The following is a 19,256-nucleotide window of genomic DNA, read 5'->3' on the forward strand; positions in this document are numbered from 1 at the left end:
TGACAGGCATCAAAAAGTCATCCCATGGATGACAAAATATATTGGTGGTTATGGGGTGTGTGTGTGTGTGTGTGTGTGTGTGTGTGTGTGTAGTATCTATGATACAATCCATGTAATTTTTATTAAAATATATTCATTCTTTGTATTTTAAAACAATCTTGAAACCTTAAATTCCAGATAACCTAGTATTAAATACAGTTATGGTAGTGTAACTGCAAAATTTGAAGTTGGGAATGAGACTGTATTGTTATGTAAAGAAATATGTATTCTAAAATAGTCTATTTTAATACAGGAGCATGCCATACACCCCAACTGTTCCAATTTTTCAGGGACATTCCCAGTTAATATTTTATCCTCCCACTTTTACAGCTCCTATTAAAGTGTCCCAGCTTTTTTCTTCTCCCCCCCCCCCCCCGCCACATTACCCTTTGGCCTCAACTTCCTTCAGTTCTTGCAAACTGAGTGCAAAATTAGCTTGCACTTAATTAACTCAGTATAGGGGAAGCATGGAGCACAATCTTTTCCTTTCTAGTAGGCACAGGCAAAAGCAAATTGCTACACTCTGCTCTAGTTTGGTGTCATTTCTTACTAATAACTTCAGCCACCTTGGCCATGTGTGTCAGATCTCATCTCTGAAATCTCTGAAATGTTGAAGAATATACTATGTTGGTTTAATGGCTACAATGATAATTATGTCTTAGGAGAAAGCTCCATCTATACCAACGTTTTCCAACCTGTGGTCCATGGACCACCAGTGGTCCGCAAGAACGAAAATTTGGTCTGTGGCCTCACAATTACTACACTGTTGCTTTGAAACCATGTAGCAATGAGAGAGACTGGTCTTCCGAAACCTTCTTATAGTGCCGAGACAATGGGGATGCCGGGAGGGGAGAGGCTGACTATCCACAAAAGATTACTATTACCATATCAGCTCTAGATCATTAAATATGGTTTTCTGTGGGCAAGCAGAGGGCATCTACTGGATGGCATATGTTCTGTATCAGAAACTAGAGCTGATGTGATCAATCCAATGTAATTTTCTGAATCAGTACCCCAAAAAACCAAACCGAATCTTAAATTGACCAAAAATTGACTAGTAACCCTTTTGCTACTAATGTTGTAGAGTGGTCCCTAGTCAAAAAAAGGTTGGGAACCACTGATTTATACCTACGATTAAGAGCTCATGAATTTTGTAGATACATCTGGCTTGTCACTGTTAGAGGCAGAATGGTGGACCCTATATTTGGCCCAGCAAGACATTACAAGGAAAGGATTGATTTCCATCCACCGACCTCCATTAGGTAGCAGTTACTATGCAGCATTTTTGGCCTTTGTTTGCTTTTGATAACCTGGAAAGTGAAGCTTACTGACCTCTGTGGAAGTCATTCCTCCCAATTTGCAGTATTGACTTTTGCACATTTGATTATTCAGATTTGATTTTAAAATGTTTTCTCTAGGAATTTTCAGGTCCTCCATTATGATTCTACGGTCAACTTTCTCCAGTCACACTTAAGAGATTTCTCAAGAGAACACTCTCTTTGAATCTCTATGCCCTCTAATTTATTTATTTATTTATTTACTTTGCTTATATACCGCTGTTCTCAGCCCGAAGGCGACTCACAGCGGTTTACACACAATAAAAACAGCAATAATTCAATGCATATATAACAATTGACCACTTAACACATTATCCAATTAATAAACAACAAGCAATTACACTAAACAATTATTACAATAACCAGCCCAATCATCTCATCATCAAATTCACTTTTATGGCTTCCAGCAGAACTTGGAGGTCTTACCCCAGCAAATATGGAGGGCTGATTATACTTCTTTCCTGGGGAGCAAACTTAGAAATGCACTTCATTGAGTTTTATGAACCTGGGAGATGGATAAGGATATATAGGACTGAGTTCGGAGCAGAATATGAAATAAATAAATAAATAAATAATAGGCACAAGCCAGTCAAGGTGGTCCCAGTGGTGATCGGCACACCAGGTGCAGTGCCTAAAGACCTTGGCCTGCACTTAAACACAATCGGCACTGACAAAATTACCATCTGATGGCTGCAAAAGGCCACCCTATTGAGATCTGCACAAATTATTCGCCGATACATCACATAGTCCTAGACACTTGGGATGTGTACAATATGTGATCCAATACAAAAACCAGCATAGTGATCTTGTTTGCTGCGTACTAATCTTGTTGTGTAGCTAATAATAATAATAATAATAGATACCACAGGTTTTACATGTTCTAAGGACAAATGAAAATGATATTACAGATTATGAATGAAACATAGTACAAGAAGAACAGATAGAAAAAGCTATTCAGATAAAATAGGTTTATTTAAAAGTTATTTTCAGCGAAATGACTATGCAAAATACAAACTCTGACAAAATGTTCATTTTTTCACTTCATAGTTTACAAATATACAAAATAGAAGTCTCCTTAAATTTATATTACATATTTATTAAGTAAAGAACTATATAGAAAAAAACACATTTGTTCTGCTTAAGGCATATTTGGGAATAAACCATTGTACGAATTATTGCACATTGAAACCACAGTGCATTACAGACTGTCTGCATAGAAGATTAAAAAAGAGACACAAACACAAATAAACCAGGTTTATTAACCTGACTTAGGTCATCATTAAATGTAGATCGGAAGACAAACGTATTTCCTTGTCGAATATGCAGCAGTTTGAGAACTTTGGCTTCCTTTTTTTTTTTTGGTACCTTAAGAACCAAAAGTCATTCAGCACCATTAAAATAGGTTTTTAACCACAAATCTGTACCTGAATTTCTTCTTCCCCATCTGGCAAAAGTTTAGCAATGGCTTTTGGGAGGAAAAAGAAATTGCAAGTCTGCAACATGTTTACAATATTGCATTGAAAAGACATTTTAAGGGAATTCAAGGGTGAAGAAGACAGATGAAGCATTTTAAGAGCCATAACCATGGATTTTCTTCAGGTGAAATTTGGATGTGTTCCTGGTTTTGGAATTGGCATGACAGAATTTCCATGAAGTCAGATGGTGAGTTTGGCATCAGATATTACTTCTACTTGTTTTAAAGGTTGCAACTTCCCTTTATTGTACTTCCTTTTCATTTAAGTAGCAGTATAAGTAAAGGTAAAGGTTTCCCTTGACATTAAGTCTAGTCGTGTCTGATTCTGTGGGGTGGTGCTCATCTCAATTTCTAAGCCGAAGAGCCGGTGTTGTCCATAGACACCTCCAAGGTCATGTGGCCGGCATGACTGCATGGAGTGCTGTTATCTTCCTGCCAAAGTGGTACCTATTGATCTATTCACATTTGCATGTTTTCGAATTTCTAGGTTGGCAGAAGCTGGGGCTCACCCCGCTACCTGGTTCGACATTGCAGTCAGCAAGTTCAGCAGCTCAGCAGTCTAACCCATTGCGCCACCATGCAGCCTAAGTAGAAGTATATTCTATCCTTAATCTGTTTCCTTAAATACAAAAGCTTTCAAAACTATTGCAAATCTCCCCTAGGAATTTCAGTTGAGAAGAGAGGGGCGTCAGGGAGAGTAAAGCTGCATCTGAACTGGACATCCATGAAATAGTATTAGCCTTTGGAGACCTTAGCTTTGGAGTATGTGGTAAAGAAGTTTCTAAAGTGGCTACATGGCTCTACCAATGTTTCATCTGTTTTCACCCATAATCTCCCTACGTAGGCCCCCATTGCTCCCTCCCCACAACAGATTATTTTAACCCTGATTTCCTTGACTTCCAGTCAACCCTTGGCATTCTGTAGTCCAGAAAAGATTCAAGTCAGATTTTTTTTTTTAAAAAAAATGGAATGATGAAAACAAAATCCAGTCATTGTTCCCTTGCTTTTTTTGTGGAAAAAAATGAGTCCCATGATTTTTAAAAAATTGTCCACACTTAATTTTTTTTTGGAAGACTTCACTGGAATTCCTCGTAGTGCTTTTTAAGTGGAGTGCTCCCCTCTTGTGGAAGACAGTCTTTTGTGCTGTCAAATACTGAATAGCGCATGGCAGTAAAAGAAAAAAGTCCACTGTGTCCTGTTTTAAAAGTGTCTCTTCATGTGTAAGGCAAGGTGGTCAGACCTGGAGAAAGCTCTGTCACACCTCTGGCACTGGAAAGGGCGGTGGCCCGTGTGTTTTCTGTAGTGGCGCGTGAGTTCATCGGAGCGGGCAAACTTCCAGCCGCAGCCTTCCCAGTCACAATGATAGGGCTTCTCACCTAGAAATAATCAAGAGTCGCATTAATTACTTCTGCATTTTTCTCACATATTGGGGCAATCACTGCCACACGCTCCAATGAGCAAGTGCCTGTTCCAGTCATTATCAAGCGAGAGCTCTTCAGGTAGTTTCACTTCTCTTATTAGAGCTGCACATTCTATGGCAAGGAGTTGTATGGAAAAGTCTAGAAAACTTCACATGGGCTTCTTTCACTGGAGACATGCATTGTTCTTTTCAGAGTGCCGAAGGTGGCATGATAAGAGTGTAATTTCCCATGATGTGCATACACACCTATCCCACAATCATTTCTGTTCACTGGTTTTGCAGGTTTCTGAGAAACCTGTAAAACTTGTTTGATCTGAGAGTGCAGTCTGAAAGGAAATAAACGTATATACCAAACTCGTCACTACAACAGCCATTTGCCTAGGCACCTATGGCTAACACGAATTGCTTCTGGAAAACCAGGATAAACACCTTGACAAATATAGGTTCTCTGTGTAGCAACAAATAGCTAGGCTAGGAAAACATCTTTGAGGGCTTCTAGTATTCTTAGGGGCCTTCCACACAGCCATATATCCCAGAATATCAAGGCAGAAAATCCCACAATATCTCCTTTGAACTGGGTTATCTGAGTCCACACTGCCATATATTCCAGTTCAAAGCAGATAATGTGGGATTTTCTGCCTTGATATTCTGGGATAAAAGGCTGTGTGGAAAGGCCCTAAGGGCACTTCTGCACAGCCCTATATCCCAGAATATCAAGGCAGAAAATCCCACAATATCTGCTTTGTGCTGGGTTATTCGAGTCCACACTCAGATAATGTGGAATTTTCTGCCTTGATATTCTGGGATAAAGGGTTATGTGGAAGGGCCCTTAGATTGATCTGAAAAATTATGCTCACTACAAGCAATAGATATATTCACCCATAATACTGATTATTGCCAACCTATATAAATTGAGAAATTCAGTGTACCTACAAGTACAAGGTCTTTCAACTATGTTTTTACTGACTGCATGACAATATGGCCAGTCAACAATACATTAATTTCTGAAGAACAGTTCAAGGAAAGGTAAATTGCACGTATATAATGAAATTACAAAAATATTCTGTTTTGAAACAGAGAGAAAGAGACTATATAGCTAGAGAATGAGTAACAGTTTAGTAAATTTTGAACAAATGCTACAGCCACACTGTCCAAGGAGTTAGATAAAACCATGAACGCTTTTCCTCATTATCAAACGAAATGGACACCTCTCTTAATATTCTTGTTTTAAAGAAAGACTATTGAAGTCAAAACTTTTTTTCATGTCAGGAGCAGCTTGAGAAACTGCAAGTCACTTCTGGTGTGAGGGAATTGGCCATCTGCAAAGACGTTGCCCAGGGAACACCCAGATGTTTTACCATCCTTGGGGGAGCCTACTCTTAGGTGCCTGCGTGGGGAGCTGGAGCTGACAGAGGGAGCTCATCATCGCTCTCCTCAGATTCAAACCTCCAACCTGTCAGTCTTCAGTTCTGCCAGCACAAGGGTTTAACCCATTGCAACAAAACTTTGTTAATCCTAGTGGTACTAACACAAGGAATCTCTTTAAAAACTGCTCTGTGAGAAAGTTTGTTTTATAAATTATTTGAAGAGACCTTTTTCATTTTTGGCTCTTCAATGTGCCTTCCAAATAGAAGCTACAAAGATCAGTCATAATTATATTTTCAGTGCTCTCCCGGACTCTTATGTTCACATGTAGGTGGAAGTGTAAACTGAAATAAGTGGAAATGCTTTATAAGTAAACCTCCTGCACTTTTACAAGGCAATCCAGAGCTTTCCTACTCAAAAAGTAAATTTGTCATGTTCAATGGCACTTGATCACATGTATACTTAATGACACCCAATTATTTTCTTTAGCATTTTTGGGGGTGGGGGGTGGGGGTGGGCACAGGACAAAGTTCACATTGCTGCCACAGGTGTGTCTTGCTTGGAAAACAAGCACTATTCTGCCATTCCAAATTAATGTCCTCCGAATCAGCAGTCCCTCTAAAAAGAAAGGGACGTACTTTCTTCCAAGTAAACATGGTTTAGCGTCGGGGCAATTTTTTTTAAAGTTACTTCATACCAAAGTAAATATATAAAACTCAGTAGTAAGAAGCAAAGTAATTGGTTGTTGTCTCACTTTATACAGATGACTGGAACATTCAGAACTGGATATTTTCCGAGGCTAATTAACTAGGTCCGTTGCAGACAAGCAGCTGCTTCTAACAGCAGAATGAAGAAGCAATTTTTCAACCAGTTGTAGGAGGGCTGCCGTGCTTCCAAAGTCAAAACAGCCCCAAATTAGAGGTTGGTTTTCAAGTTCGTAGCCAATTAGCCAACATTTTTTTTTATTTACAGCACATCAAGATGAGATCAAGATCTCCAACAAAACAAAAACAACAACAGTGCAAATGAATTATGACTATTTGCCACATCCACTGCAGCCAACAGAAACAAACTTGGTGGTGTTACCATGATAACCATACTTAATTCGCTCTGGACTACCTTATAATTAAGAAGCCACATGGCCATAGCCAGGAGAGCCATGGTCACGCACCTGCAAACAAGCCCTTTGCCACGGCTGAGTCATTTTGACTAACCCCTCTAGTCCCCATGTAAAGCTATACTTTTAATGTGATTTTGATATTTAAACTCTTATCTCGGATAGAGTCACAACCCATTATTTAACACTTGACAGGGTGGTGTTGGTTACTGCTTATCTCTTTTTTCAAAAAAGTTGTGCTAACACAGTCATTGTATTTAAACTTGATACCACAAAGGTGCATGCACGCGGTAGATTGACAATCGCTCTTTCAGAGCAGGAATCTAGTTTGATAGGAGGGAGTTTTGGACATGCAATTACAGTTGTACTTTTGTTTTGGACAGAAAGGTGTGGCAAGTTTACTTCAACCCCCTCCCCCCCCCCCCACTTGACAAAACAGAAAGTGGGACCAAACACACATTTCTGCATTTGCTACACACTATATGGAGTACTACGTCTCATAGATCTCATGAGCTTTGGAAAAACTGCAGATTCACCTGAAGTTGTTGCGCCACAGACAATACTAACACCATTTTGAAGCCTCTGAAAAGCAACCATCTGCATTCAAATAGAGTTTCTGACAGCAGGGCGGAGTAATGTTCACAAAGGCACCAATTTACACAGAACAAGGTAAAGGTTTCCCCTGACATTAAGTCTAGTCATGTCCAACTCTGGGGGGTGGTGCTCATCTCAATATCTAAGCCAGGAGTCCTAGAACTTTTTAAACAGAGGGCCAGGTCACATTTCCTCAAACGGTTGGAGGGCTGGATTGTAATTTGAAAAAAGGATGAGTGAATTCCTATGCACACTGCACATACCTTTAAAATAATACAATAATTCAAACGAAGAACAATTTTAACAAATATAAACTTATTAGTATTTCAATGGGCAGTTGGCTGATGAGATAGGATTGTTGTTATTGTTGTTATGCGCTTTCAAGTAGTTTCAGACATAGGTTGACCCTGAGTGAGGGCCAGGTAAATGACCTTGGAGGGCCGTATCTGGCCCCTGGGCCTTAGTTTGAGGACCCCTGATCTAAGCCAAAGAGCTGGTGTTGTCCGTAGACGCCTCAAAGGTCATGTAGCCGGCATGACTGCATGGAGCACCGTTACCTTCCCGCCAGAGTGGTAACTATTGATCTACTCACATTTGCTCGTTTTTGAACTGCTAGGGTTGGAAGAAGCTGGGGCTAACAGTGGGAGCTCACTCCACTTCCCAGATTCGAATTGTCAACCTTTCGGTCAGCAAATTCAGCAGCTCAGTGGTTTAACCTGCTGCACCACCAGGGGGCCAATTACACAGAATAGGGCCGTGCAAATTTGCTAACAGGTGACCTTGGGCAAGACACTCTTTCAAGCTGAGAAGAAAACAATGGCAAACTTCCTCTGAAAAAATATGATAGGTATACTATGCATACTATGGTGTATCTATGATAGGTGTGCTTTAGAGTCTCCATAAATCCCCTTGAAACCATACAATCTGATATCTTTGTAGTATTACTGCAGGGCTTACCTGTGTGGGTCCGCAGGTGTGCTTTGAGATGCGAACTCTTTGTGTACGTTTTCCCACAGCCGGCGTAGTCGCACGTGTGTGTAGCGGTCCTTTTCCTGGGCCACGACCTTCGTCCCCTCTTTGGTTTGGTCTCTTCAGAGATGCAGCCCCCTGAAGGCATGAGCTCTAGAGGTGAAGAGGGCGGAGTCAGCATCATCCCTTGCATCACACGAGGCATGCTTAAAAGCTCTCCAAAAACATTTAGATAGCAAGACTGACCTTGATACTGGAGTGCACTTGGTGGCAGTTGCTCTGGAAGGAAAGGAGGAGGATATCCTGGGCCGGGGTGGTAGCCCGGAGGAACCGGCAAACCCGAGTGGCTTAAGCCTTGTGGGGAAGAATGGCAGTCTCTGTTACTCATCATCTCCTCTGGAGTCAAGGGAGGATTAGTCCTGCTAGGCAGTGGCCGGCCCAAGGTGAAATCGTGTGGCTGTGCCCTTGGAGTATTTCCATGGGGCTGGCCAATGGTGCAAGAAGGGGCGGCCTCCTGTTTGATTTTGGGGCACATTGTGGGCATGTGGTTATAGCCAGGAGGCGGCACGGGGCCATCTGCACAAGGGGAAGTTGCAGCCGTGTTGTTCTTGCTGCTAACACTGATGTGGTTATTGTACTCCCCCATGTTCACAGTGGCTTTCACCACAAACTTCCCATGCAGGCTGCCCAGTAAGGGCGGCTGTTGCTGCTGCATATAGACAGGGTCCAGATCTGGCCTCATCAGCTCAGCTACAAATCCACCCGAAGGGGACACGTCGTTGATATCGGACAGGTTGAAGGGGGCAGCTGGGGCCTGCTCCCTGTTGTACAGGATGCCTCCAGCATGATCCCCTCTTTGCAGCTGGTAGGTGAAGTCGCAGGTGGTCACGGAAGGGCAGGTGTTGCCAGTCACAGAGGGCGAGGAGCCAGGGACAGAGCTCACCACGGCTGCGGCAGCTGTGGGTTGCTCCTGGGGCATGAGAGAGTTGGAGAGGATGAAGTCAAAGTCCAGCAGCTCATTCAGCTCCTCTGTCTCTCGCCGTGACATCACACTACCGTTGATGTTGCTGGTGTTTTCCAGTTCAGAAGACAAGTCATAGGGTCGCCCTGTCAGCACAGGTGGGAACCTCTTTAGGTGAGATAGATCCTCTCTCCACTTCTGAGTGAAAAAGAAAAAGAGATAGCACAATGTGTGTTAAAAGAGCTCCTTTTATTGCATTGGCATTTCTTAGGAAAGCATACTATGGTGTATCTACGCCAGGCATGGGCAAAGTTTGGGCCTCCAGGTGGGGACTCCAACTCCTACAATTCCTAAGCGCCTCGGGCCCCTTCCTTTTCCCCTTAGCTGCTTAAGCAGTTTTATTGCATGGGCATTTCTTAGGAAAACACATTAGGGTATATCTACACCAGGCATGGTCAAACTCAGCTTAAGCAGCTGAGGAGGAAAAGGAAAAGGTCTGAGACTGTTAGGAATGGTGGGAGTTGAAGTCCAAAACACCTTGAGGGCCCAAACTTTGTCCATGCCTGATCTACACTGTAGAATTAATTCAGCTTGACACCACTTTGACTGCAATGGAATCCTGGGAGTTGCAGTTTGGTGAGGCACCAGCTCTCTTTGACAGAGAAAGCACACAATCATGTAAAACTACAGCTCCCATGATCACATAGCATTGAGCCACTGAAGTTAATGTGATGTCAAACTGCATTAATTCTACAGTATTTTAAAGCAGGAAATTGCATAATGAAGCCTCAAGGTACAGGTGAGAAAAATAATACACATCTTAACCAGGATCGGAATAGTTATTATAACCAGGAATTAGTTAGTATACCCAAATGCTTGTCCAAATTTTAGCAATCCCAGTTGCAGCCTCAAATGAAGCTCTCATTACAAGTAATCAAACAGCCTAATAAAATATTTTTTTTAAAAAAACTTTTGACTTTTAGTGTTTTAGCTTCTAGAGCAAAGTATATGTTGTTTTCAAGCCAGGACATGCTCCAGAGAACTGTTCGTTTTCCCCTCTGTTTTGTACGATTATTACTCTCGTATTATGTTATTTTTATGTGATTATTATTCTCGTATCATGTGATTTTGGAAGGGGGATTAATTAATTGATTTAATTAATTTAATTAATAGGGTTGTCAGTAGTTGACAATGAGGCTCAAAACTGTTGGGTTTAAATGAGATTTCTTTCAGCATCAACTATGAAAACATTTTGTAGTAATAAATTACAATGTATGACAAAATCTCTTTGCAATCTTGTGTCAAACACATTACAGATCCAGTTATTATGCCATATCCTCTCTCATAAGGTATAGATATTCACATATATATAGCCGAGTTACATTTACCTACTTATTGGGGTTCTTTTCTAGATATTGCTGAGCCATGAGGAACACGTATGATAATAAAAGATAAGGCATCATGTAGTCACAGGTTACAAGGAGATTAATACAAACAAATGGGTTTTGAAATACCTGCATAGACAACATTCATGCATTAGGGTGCCTGCATTTGCTATTTGGCGTGTGTAGGCGTTTTCTAAAGCAGCGAGCATTATACAATAGCAGCTGTAGGTGCAAGCCATTGACTTGAGATGATACAACCAAAGGCTAACCTGGGCACATGTGTAGGTGTGTAAATTTCCAAAGCCAGCCCTTGCATTAAGGATCGGCATCCACACCCATGATTTCGGTGTGTGATACGCCATATTTTTTGGCTTATTAGCTGCAGCCTAGGTGCTCTTTTATATCTTTTTGTTTTTTGCTCCGCAAGTTACACCCATCTAAAGGGCAGAGATTGCTTTACTTTCTCTTTTAATCTTGCTTGGGATATACCTTTATTTAAACAAAATCTCTCAGAATCACCTGTATATATATATGCATATGAAAAGCAAAAGCCCAATTGAAAGACTCTCAGTCTAGTTTCACAGGACTGTCCCTTGACTAGAACTGAAGCATTTTCCTTTTAAAAAACATATTGCACTAAAACTTTAGACAAATCTGGTCACTTTTCCTGTTCTATTACTGTAACTTGTACATCTCGCTTCCATCTATTGTTATTTCTCATTTCAGGACCCACTCCCCCCGCACCCCCCACTTGCCCTTGAAGTCTGTCCTTGATCAAATCAATCCACCTGCAATTTGGTCTCCCTCTCTTCCTACTGCCTTCGCGTTCAAATGCTCCTTTCCAAAGTACGACAAACCAGCTTAACTGTGAAGTTGAAATAGCCACCCACTCTGCCCCAAGCCACACCTTGGACCATCAGCAAGTGGATAATTTCTCTCTTGGACTTATGGTGACCCCATGACTTTTTCATAAGGTTTTCTAAGGCGAGGGATACTCAGAGGTGGCTTTCCCAGTTCCTTCCTCTGAAATACACCCCACAACACTTGGTATTGGTTGGCAATCCCTCATCAGAGTACTAAACCAGGGCTGACTCTGTTTAATATCCAAGATTTCTTTCTCTCTGGCCTTTTCTACACTGTACTTGTATCCCAGGTTATCTGCTTTGAAGTGGAATATATGAGTCTCCACTGCCAGATAATCTGGGATCAGATTCTGGGATAAAGGCCAGTGTAGAAGGGGCCAGAGACTCTCTCAGGTCACCTGTTGGGGTGTGGTGGAATCTCCTTCTCTGGAGGTTATTGTTAACTGCAGGAAAAAGGTGATTCCCCCTAAACCTTAGGAAAACTGTCCTGCCAGTGAAAGCCGTCAGTCAGTGGAATATGCTCCCTTGGAGTGTCGTGGGATCTCCTTCTCTGGAGGATATTGCTAACTGCAGGAAAAATGTGAGTCCCCTTAAACATTAGAAAGAATGTCCTGAAGGTGGAAGCCATTCCTCATTAGAATATGTGATGGAGTCTCCTACTCTGGAAGCTTCTAGCAGAGGCTGTATGGCCATCTGTCCAGAGTGCTTTGATTCTGTGTTCCAGCATAGGCTGGCACTAGATGGCCCTTGTGGTCTCCTCTAACCCTATGATTCTACGATATAATAATATATAAGTGTTGTTGTTGTTGTTTATTTATACGGCGCTTTATCTCCCCAAAGGGGACTCAAAGCGTCTTGACATAAAAACATTGGTATCCAATGTAAAATATACAAATATACAGACATTAAAACAGAATTAAACACAAACAGTATTTAAATATTCGGTTAAAATTCATCAAGCACAACAACAACAACAACAACTTATTTGTATATTGCCCTATCTCCCTGAAGGGACTCAGGTTTCCATCATATAAGGCAAAACATTCAATTGCCAAGAAGAAAATCGCACAGAGAAATTAAAATAAATGCATCATAAAATCACAAAATCATACTAGAACATCACAATAAAATTTTTAACCAATTGCAATTATAACTCCATCAGACAAGGCTCAATAAAACCACTGGCTAGGATTACCAAAGGGCATGGTCAACTAAAGGACTGGGCAAGGGAAAACAGTGTATTATAGGGTTAAGGAAGTGGAGAAAGTGCAGACAGAGTATATTCAAAGTTAAAAACCACAGTCCTCTGAATTGATTTTTAAAACCTTCTTCTTTCAAAGCCTGTCTGAATAAGGTTTTAGCCTGCCGCTGGAAGGACCACAAGGAGGGGGCCATTCTGGCTTCCCTGGGAAGAAGAGATTTCCAGAGTCGAGGGGAAGACACCAAGAAGGAAGGCCTGCTCTCCCGAGCTTGAGATGGAGGTGGGACCGAGATAAAAAACCTCTCCCGAAGACCTCAGGGCCTCGGCAGGTTCATACAAGGGGATGCGGTCAGCCAAACAGCTGAACCATCTCTAGGGCTTTAAAAGTACTACTCCAAACTGGTTTGTATATTAGGTTTTAACTTTTTTACTTTTAACCTTTTGTTACGTTTACTGTTACTTTATTTTGATTTGATGTGGTTTATGCTAAGTTTCATTGTTATGCTTTATCTTTTATTTAATTTGGTATACCTTCATGTTTATTAGGTTATTGTTGTGTATTTTATATTTTATGTTATCCTGTTTGCATTGCTGCTGTTTTGTAAGCCGCCCCAAGTCCCTCTAGGGCAGGCATGGGGAAACTTTGGTGTTTTAGACTTCAACTCCCACAATTCCTAACAGTCGAGTACAGGGAAACCCTGGTCCTTGAGTGCTCTAACTGGAGGCCACCTGTGACCAGCAATGCTGCAGAATTCGAAGAGGCACGAATGGAGGGCGAAAGGGAGAAATGTGCCCAGGGGAAGGCGTGTCAAGCCAACCCTGGCTGGGACACCCTCCAACTAGAAACCGATGTCCTCACTGCAGGAGAACATACGGATCAAGAATAGGGCTCCACAGCCACCTACAAACCCATTGTCAAGACACTAGACTTGGAGGACCATCATCCTCAACCTACAAGGCATCACCTAAATAAAGAACAATAACAAGCACTTTGAATTGTGCCCCGTTACCGACTGGCAGGCAGTGGAGCCAGCCCCACTGAGCAAGTTGTATGATTCTGTATCGTAGATGAGATAAATATATTGTTGAAGGATTTCATGGCCAGAATCACTTGGTTGCTGAGTGTTCTCCAGGCTGTATGGTCATGTTCGGGAAGCATCCTCTCCTGACAGTTTGCCTGCATCTATGGCAGGCATTCTCAGAGGTTGTACGGTCTGTTGGAAACTATCAAAGTGGGGTTTTGCATATATGTCCAGAGTATGAGAAAGAACTGTTGTCTGAGGCAGGTGTGAATGCTGTAATTGGCCACCTTGATTAGCACTGAATGGCCTTGCAGTTTCAAGGTCTGGCTGGTTGCTGCCTGGGAGGATTCTTTGTTAGGTAGCACCCTGCCAGACCTTGAAACTGCAAGGCCATTCAATGCTCATCAAGGTGGCCAATTGCAACATTCACACCTCCCCCCAACAAACAAGACTTCTTTCTCCCACCCTGGACATTCCACAGATATATAAACCCCCACTTTGATAGTTTCCAGAAGACTTCACAACCTCTGAGGACGCCTGCCATAGCTGCAGGCAAAACGTCTGGGGATAATGCTTCCTGAACATAACGACACAGCCCGGAAAACTCACAGCAACCCAGTAGGCGAGATAAATTTTGGTTACACTCGATGTGATTGCAACCCTGTGAGTTTTTCTTAAGCAACACATCCTCAGAAGTGGTTTCGCAGTTTGTTTCAGCTAATACTGATTGGTTGGCCTCATCCCAAAAGTGACCAGCGCTGACCTGACTTGGTATGTAATATGAAGTACCTTGTAGGTAAAGGTAAAAGTTTTCCCCTGACATGAAGTCCAGTACGTCCGACTTTGGGGTGTGGTGCTGATCTCCATTTCTAAGCTGAAGAGCTAGCATTGTCCGTAGACACATCCAAGGTCATGTGGCCGGCATGACTGCATGGAGCGCTGTTACTTTCCCACCAGCAGTACCTATTGATCTACTCACATTTGCATGTTTTCGAACTGCTTGGATGACAGAAGCTGGGGCTGACAGCGGAGGCTCATGCCACTCCCCGTATTCGAACCTGCGACCTTTCGGTCAACAAGCTCAGTAGCTCAGTGCTTTAACCCACTGTGCCAGTGGGGGCTCCATGAGGTGGGTTAAATCCCCCCTGTCCAGCTAAATCCCCCTCCCTCCAATTCAGAAAGCCTGTTTTGTCACTTTGGAGTCCTATAGGCCAGTCCTTGAGCTTGGGATGGAAGAGGGCCCTCTCTGGTTTCGCGGAGCACTCTGCACCTGCTCAGGAACCCTTGATCCTGGCGTCCCTTCCCACAGAGAGCCCTCCAAGCCCTCTTACTCACGTTGCAGGCGGCGGCTTGTCGGAGGGCCTTCTCCCTGCTGGCTGCTGTCCCGGCGGCGGCGAAGGTGGCGATGGAGGGGAGCAGGGTGCCGCTGAGCGCCATCTCGACGTCTCCCGGGGGAGGCTGCCTGCAGGGGAAAGAGCAGGAGGGATCACCATTCACCTCAGGACACTTTTACTTCCAAAGCCTCTTTGCAGGAGGCGGCAAAAAAAAATGGGGGGAAAGAACAGAGAACGACCACCCACCTCATGAATGTCTGACGGCAACGGGGAGGGATACAGTCCGAAAAGAACTCTTGTCTTTTGCAAGGGAAGGAATGGCCCCGTCAGGGAGCAGCAGCAAAAGAATCCGCTTTGTAAGTGAGCAGCAGTAGAGGCAGCAGCAACGCGGTCAGCTGGACGGCGCGAGACAATTCCTGGGGATTCCCTGCGCGCGCCGCTGCTGCCATGAGGGGAGTCCTTGGAGGAGTCCTGCTGCCGCGCGCTCCTTGCTTGGCTGGTTGATTGACGGGTGCGCGGGCGGGGCTGGCACTTGCGTTCTATTTCTCCTCTCTCTCTCTTTCTCTCTCTTTTTCTCTTTCCTCACTCCCAGTGGGGGACCCTCGCTTGGGCGATTGATGCTCCTGCGCGCGCGCTCCGATTTCCCTTCTCCGAACTGTCAAGCCTCGCGCGCCCCGCCGCTCGCGGGACTTTATAAACTTCCCTCCCTGGCCCCGCCCCGCCCCCCGCCTCCGGAGCCACGCCCACCCGTGATGCTTGTTGCCCTGGCGACAGAGGAAAACAACAAACTTTACACTCTCCCTCCCTCTTTCTCTCTCACTCCAACACGTGGGGTTGGAGGGGGGGGGGGGGAGAGAGAAGAAGGTGGAGAGCTAGGGAGAGAGAAAGCGAGAGCAGGGATAGGCCGTGACGTCAGCAGAGCAGCTGGCTGGCAGCTCGCGCCCGGCGCTGACGCCAGCGAGGAGGAGCCCGCGAGGCAGCCGCTGGTTTGTTTTTATTCGCGCGCCCCCAACCCCCGCCCCTCGGTGTGTCGCGCGCGCCTCTCTCTCTCTCTATGTCGCGCGCGCGCACCTGGAGAGAGAGAGAGAGAGAGAGGGACAGTGGAGGATGGCGAGCGAGGGAAGGAAGGAGAGGGGTTTTCTTGTCCTCTCCTTCTCTTTTTGAGGCACCCACCCCTCCTCCGCGCCAGGCTGGACTCCGAGGGCCCTCCGTGTATATAATAATAAGCATGAAGCAAGGAGAAGGTATTTTCCCGGGCGAGGCGTGACGTCCCGCTGTGCGTAGAGGCCATAAACGCCCGTGTTTATTGTGAAGTTTCCTGGTTGCTATTTGGAGCGTTTCTTCGGAGAGAGAAGGAGGACTGAGCGCCACGGAGCGAGAGCCGCAAGACTTCCTCGTCCTCTCTCCTTGGTAATAGATAGATATTATGAGCGGCTCAGCCCTGCCAAGCCACGTTTTCTCCAGCTCCTTCCACGCATCTGAATGGAGCCTCCGGTGGCGCAGTGGGTTAAACCCCTGTACCGGCAGGACTGAAGACCCGACAGGTCGCAGGTTCGAATCTGGGGAGAGGCGACTGTGCTCTCTCTACCAGTTCCAGCTCCTCATGCGGAGACATGAGAGAAGCCTCCCACAAGGATGAAAAAACATCAACTCATCCGGGTGGCCAATTCTCTCACACCAGAAGCGACTTGGTTTCTCAAGTCACTCCTGACACGACAAAATAAAACGCATCTGAATAAAATCCCACAGTGTGTGCTTTGAACTGGAAGGAATATATTCATTTATTTACTATATTTGTATACCACTTTTCTCAGCCCTCCGGGCGACTCAGTGCGGTTAACAATAGCAAAATTCAATGCTCAGAACAACATAAAAGAGTTAAAAACAATTAAAACAATAGCGTATTAAACAATTATACATCAATAAACATCTCGGTAGCGTCTCATAATTAGAATCAGGATCCAGTTTCATCACTCAATTGTTCCATATTTCTATATTCATCACACTGCCTATTAAAATGCCTGCTCGAACAACCAGGTCTTCAATTTCCTCCGAAATGCTAACAAGGAGGGGGCCGATTAATATCTGTAGGAAGGGCGGTCCACAGCCAAGGGGCCACCATTGATAAGGCCCTGTCTCTCGTCCCCACCAGACGTACTTGTGACACAGGCAGGACTGAGAGCAGGGCCTCCCCAGACGATCTTAATGATCTTATGGCACTGTGGACTCAGACAACCCAATTCAAAGCAGATATTGTGGGATTTCCTGCCTTGATATTTTGGATGCCTTGCCACACTGACCTATATCCCAGAATATTTATTTATTTCTTATTTATTTATGACATTTATATGCTGCCCTGCTCACCCCGAAGGGGACACAGAATGGCTTACAACACACACACACACACAATATACTATATTATGAACATAGAACAATATCAGTATTATATATTACTATATTGTACTATACCACTATACTGTAATATTATTAATATTACATATAAATTATATAATTATAATATTGTATTATTATTAGTAGTAGTATTAGTATTCTATTGTATTACATTATAATATTATATGTATATACAATATATTACATTACATTATATTATATTATATTATTAGCATAGCACAGGAGACAAGGTGGAACTGTCCCCTGACCCCCTCTCTCTTCACTCTGGCCCAGAGCACCAGTTGGTGCTGGGGGGAGGGGACAATTTCAAGGCAGAAAATCCCACATTATCTGAGTGTTCAAAGCAGTTCAAAGCAGATATAGTGGAGTTTTCTGCCTTGAAATTCTGGGATATAGAGCTGGGTGGAAGGGCCCTCAGGATGGAGCTACATTACTCTGTATCCCAGGATCTGGTCCCAGATTACCTGGCAGTGAAGACTTAGGTCCCTTCCACATAGCCATATAATCCAGAATATCAAGGGAGATAATTCACAATATCTGCTTTGAACTGGGGGCGGGTCTAGACAGCCTCTTTATTGCAGAAAGCTCCACAATAAAAAGGGGGCTATCCAGACAACCTTCTGGACAATCCCAAATTAATTCACCACAAACGAGGAAAACCCTGGTTTGTGGCAAATTAATTTGATAGTGGGTTCTTGGAAGGTGCGAGATAAACCCGCTATTTCTGGTGTCTGGACTACAGTACATACACCATTCCCATGGCTAAATTTTCTGGGCTAATTTAGCCTGGAAAACTGTGGGAATGATGTATGGACTGTGGGAATCCCAACCCCCCTCCCCAAAAGCCTGAACTCCTCTTTTAAAAATAAAAGTATTTACCAGCCTCCATTTGGAGAGCTGTGGCATAGAAAAGATGCACCAGGAGAATTGGTGGGGGGGGGGGGGGGGGGGGAGGGGAGGAAAATCACTCCTTCCCCCTCTTCCTCCCGGTGCATCATTTTTATGCAACAGGAGAGCTGCCACAGCTCTCCAATGGAGGCTGGTAAGTACTTTTATTTTTAAAAAGGGGTTTTAGGGCTTTTGGGGAGGGGGTTAGAGTTTCCAGGTGTCCTCTTGGATTAGTCCTGGAAGGACATCTGGACACCTACCCCAGAAAGTGCATGCTTTCTGGGGTGTGTGTGGACAGGCCCCCAAGAAGATCCACGTTTTTTAAACATGGATGTTCCTGGGATAACGGTCTGTCTGGAAGGGCCCTTAGTTGTCCTGATCTGGACACGATTTAGCTTGTCAATATCTCTTTTAAACTGACACAGTATTCCAGGTGAGGTCTAACCAAGCAGAATACAAAGGCACAATTACTTCCCTCAATCTAGACCCCAGACTCCTTTTGATGCAGGCCAAAATTCCATTGACGTTTTAAAAGGTGCTGCATCACTGTCGGCTCATGTTCAGTTTGTTGTCCACCAAGACTCCAAGATCTTTTTCACATGGACTGTTGTGAAGCCAGGCTTCACCCATTCTGTATCTCTGCATTTCATTTTTTCTTGATGAGTTCTCTTTAGGATTGTCATAAATTGAAAACAACTTCAAGGCACACTAGGGACCTCATCACACTAGCATTGATCCTCTTTAAATCTGGTTGCTGCATCCTGTAGTATTCTGGGACTTGTCGTTTAGGGAAGGAGCCTTTAAAAATGCTCAGTCAGGCAGGTCCTGGGCCTCACTAAACTAAACCCCAGAATGCTGCAGGAGGCAGCAACCAG

General features: G+C 43.9%; 1 protein-coding gene across 3 annotated transcripts; it reads right to left on the reverse strand.

Annotated features, from left to right (window-relative positions):
- Positions 1-2,329: 2,329 nt before the first annotated feature.
- On the reverse strand, positions 2,330-15,750 carry KLF4 (KLF transcription factor 4). 3 transcript variants are annotated; one of them, XM_060762546.2, is made up of 5 exons: positions 15,328-15,750; positions 15,083-15,209; positions 8,562-9,474; positions 8,304-8,468; positions 2,330-4,226 (listed from the first exon to the last, which is right to left on the reverse strand). In XM_060762546.2, exons 1-5 carry the CDS (start codon positions 15,330-15,332, stop codon positions 4,051-4,053), a joined length of 1,386 nt encoding a protein of 461 aa, XP_060618529.1. In that variant the 5' UTR covers positions 15,333-15,750; the 3' UTR covers positions 2,330-4,050. The 3 variants fall into 3 exon arrangements, with proteins under 3 accessions (XP_060618529.1, XP_060618528.1, XP_060618527.1); XM_060762545.2 differs by having other exon boundaries at positions 8,304-9,471; XM_060762544.2 differs by having other exon boundaries at positions 8,304-9,474.
- Positions 15,751-19,256: the final 3,506 nt, after the last annotated feature.

This window comes from Anolis sagrei, chromosome 2 (assembly GCF_037176765.1).
Source record: "Anolis sagrei isolate rAnoSag1 chromosome 2, rAnoSag1.mat, whole genome shotgun sequence".
Classification (NCBI taxonomy): Eukaryota; Metazoa; Chordata; class Lepidosauria; order Squamata; family Dactyloidae; genus Anolis; species Anolis sagrei.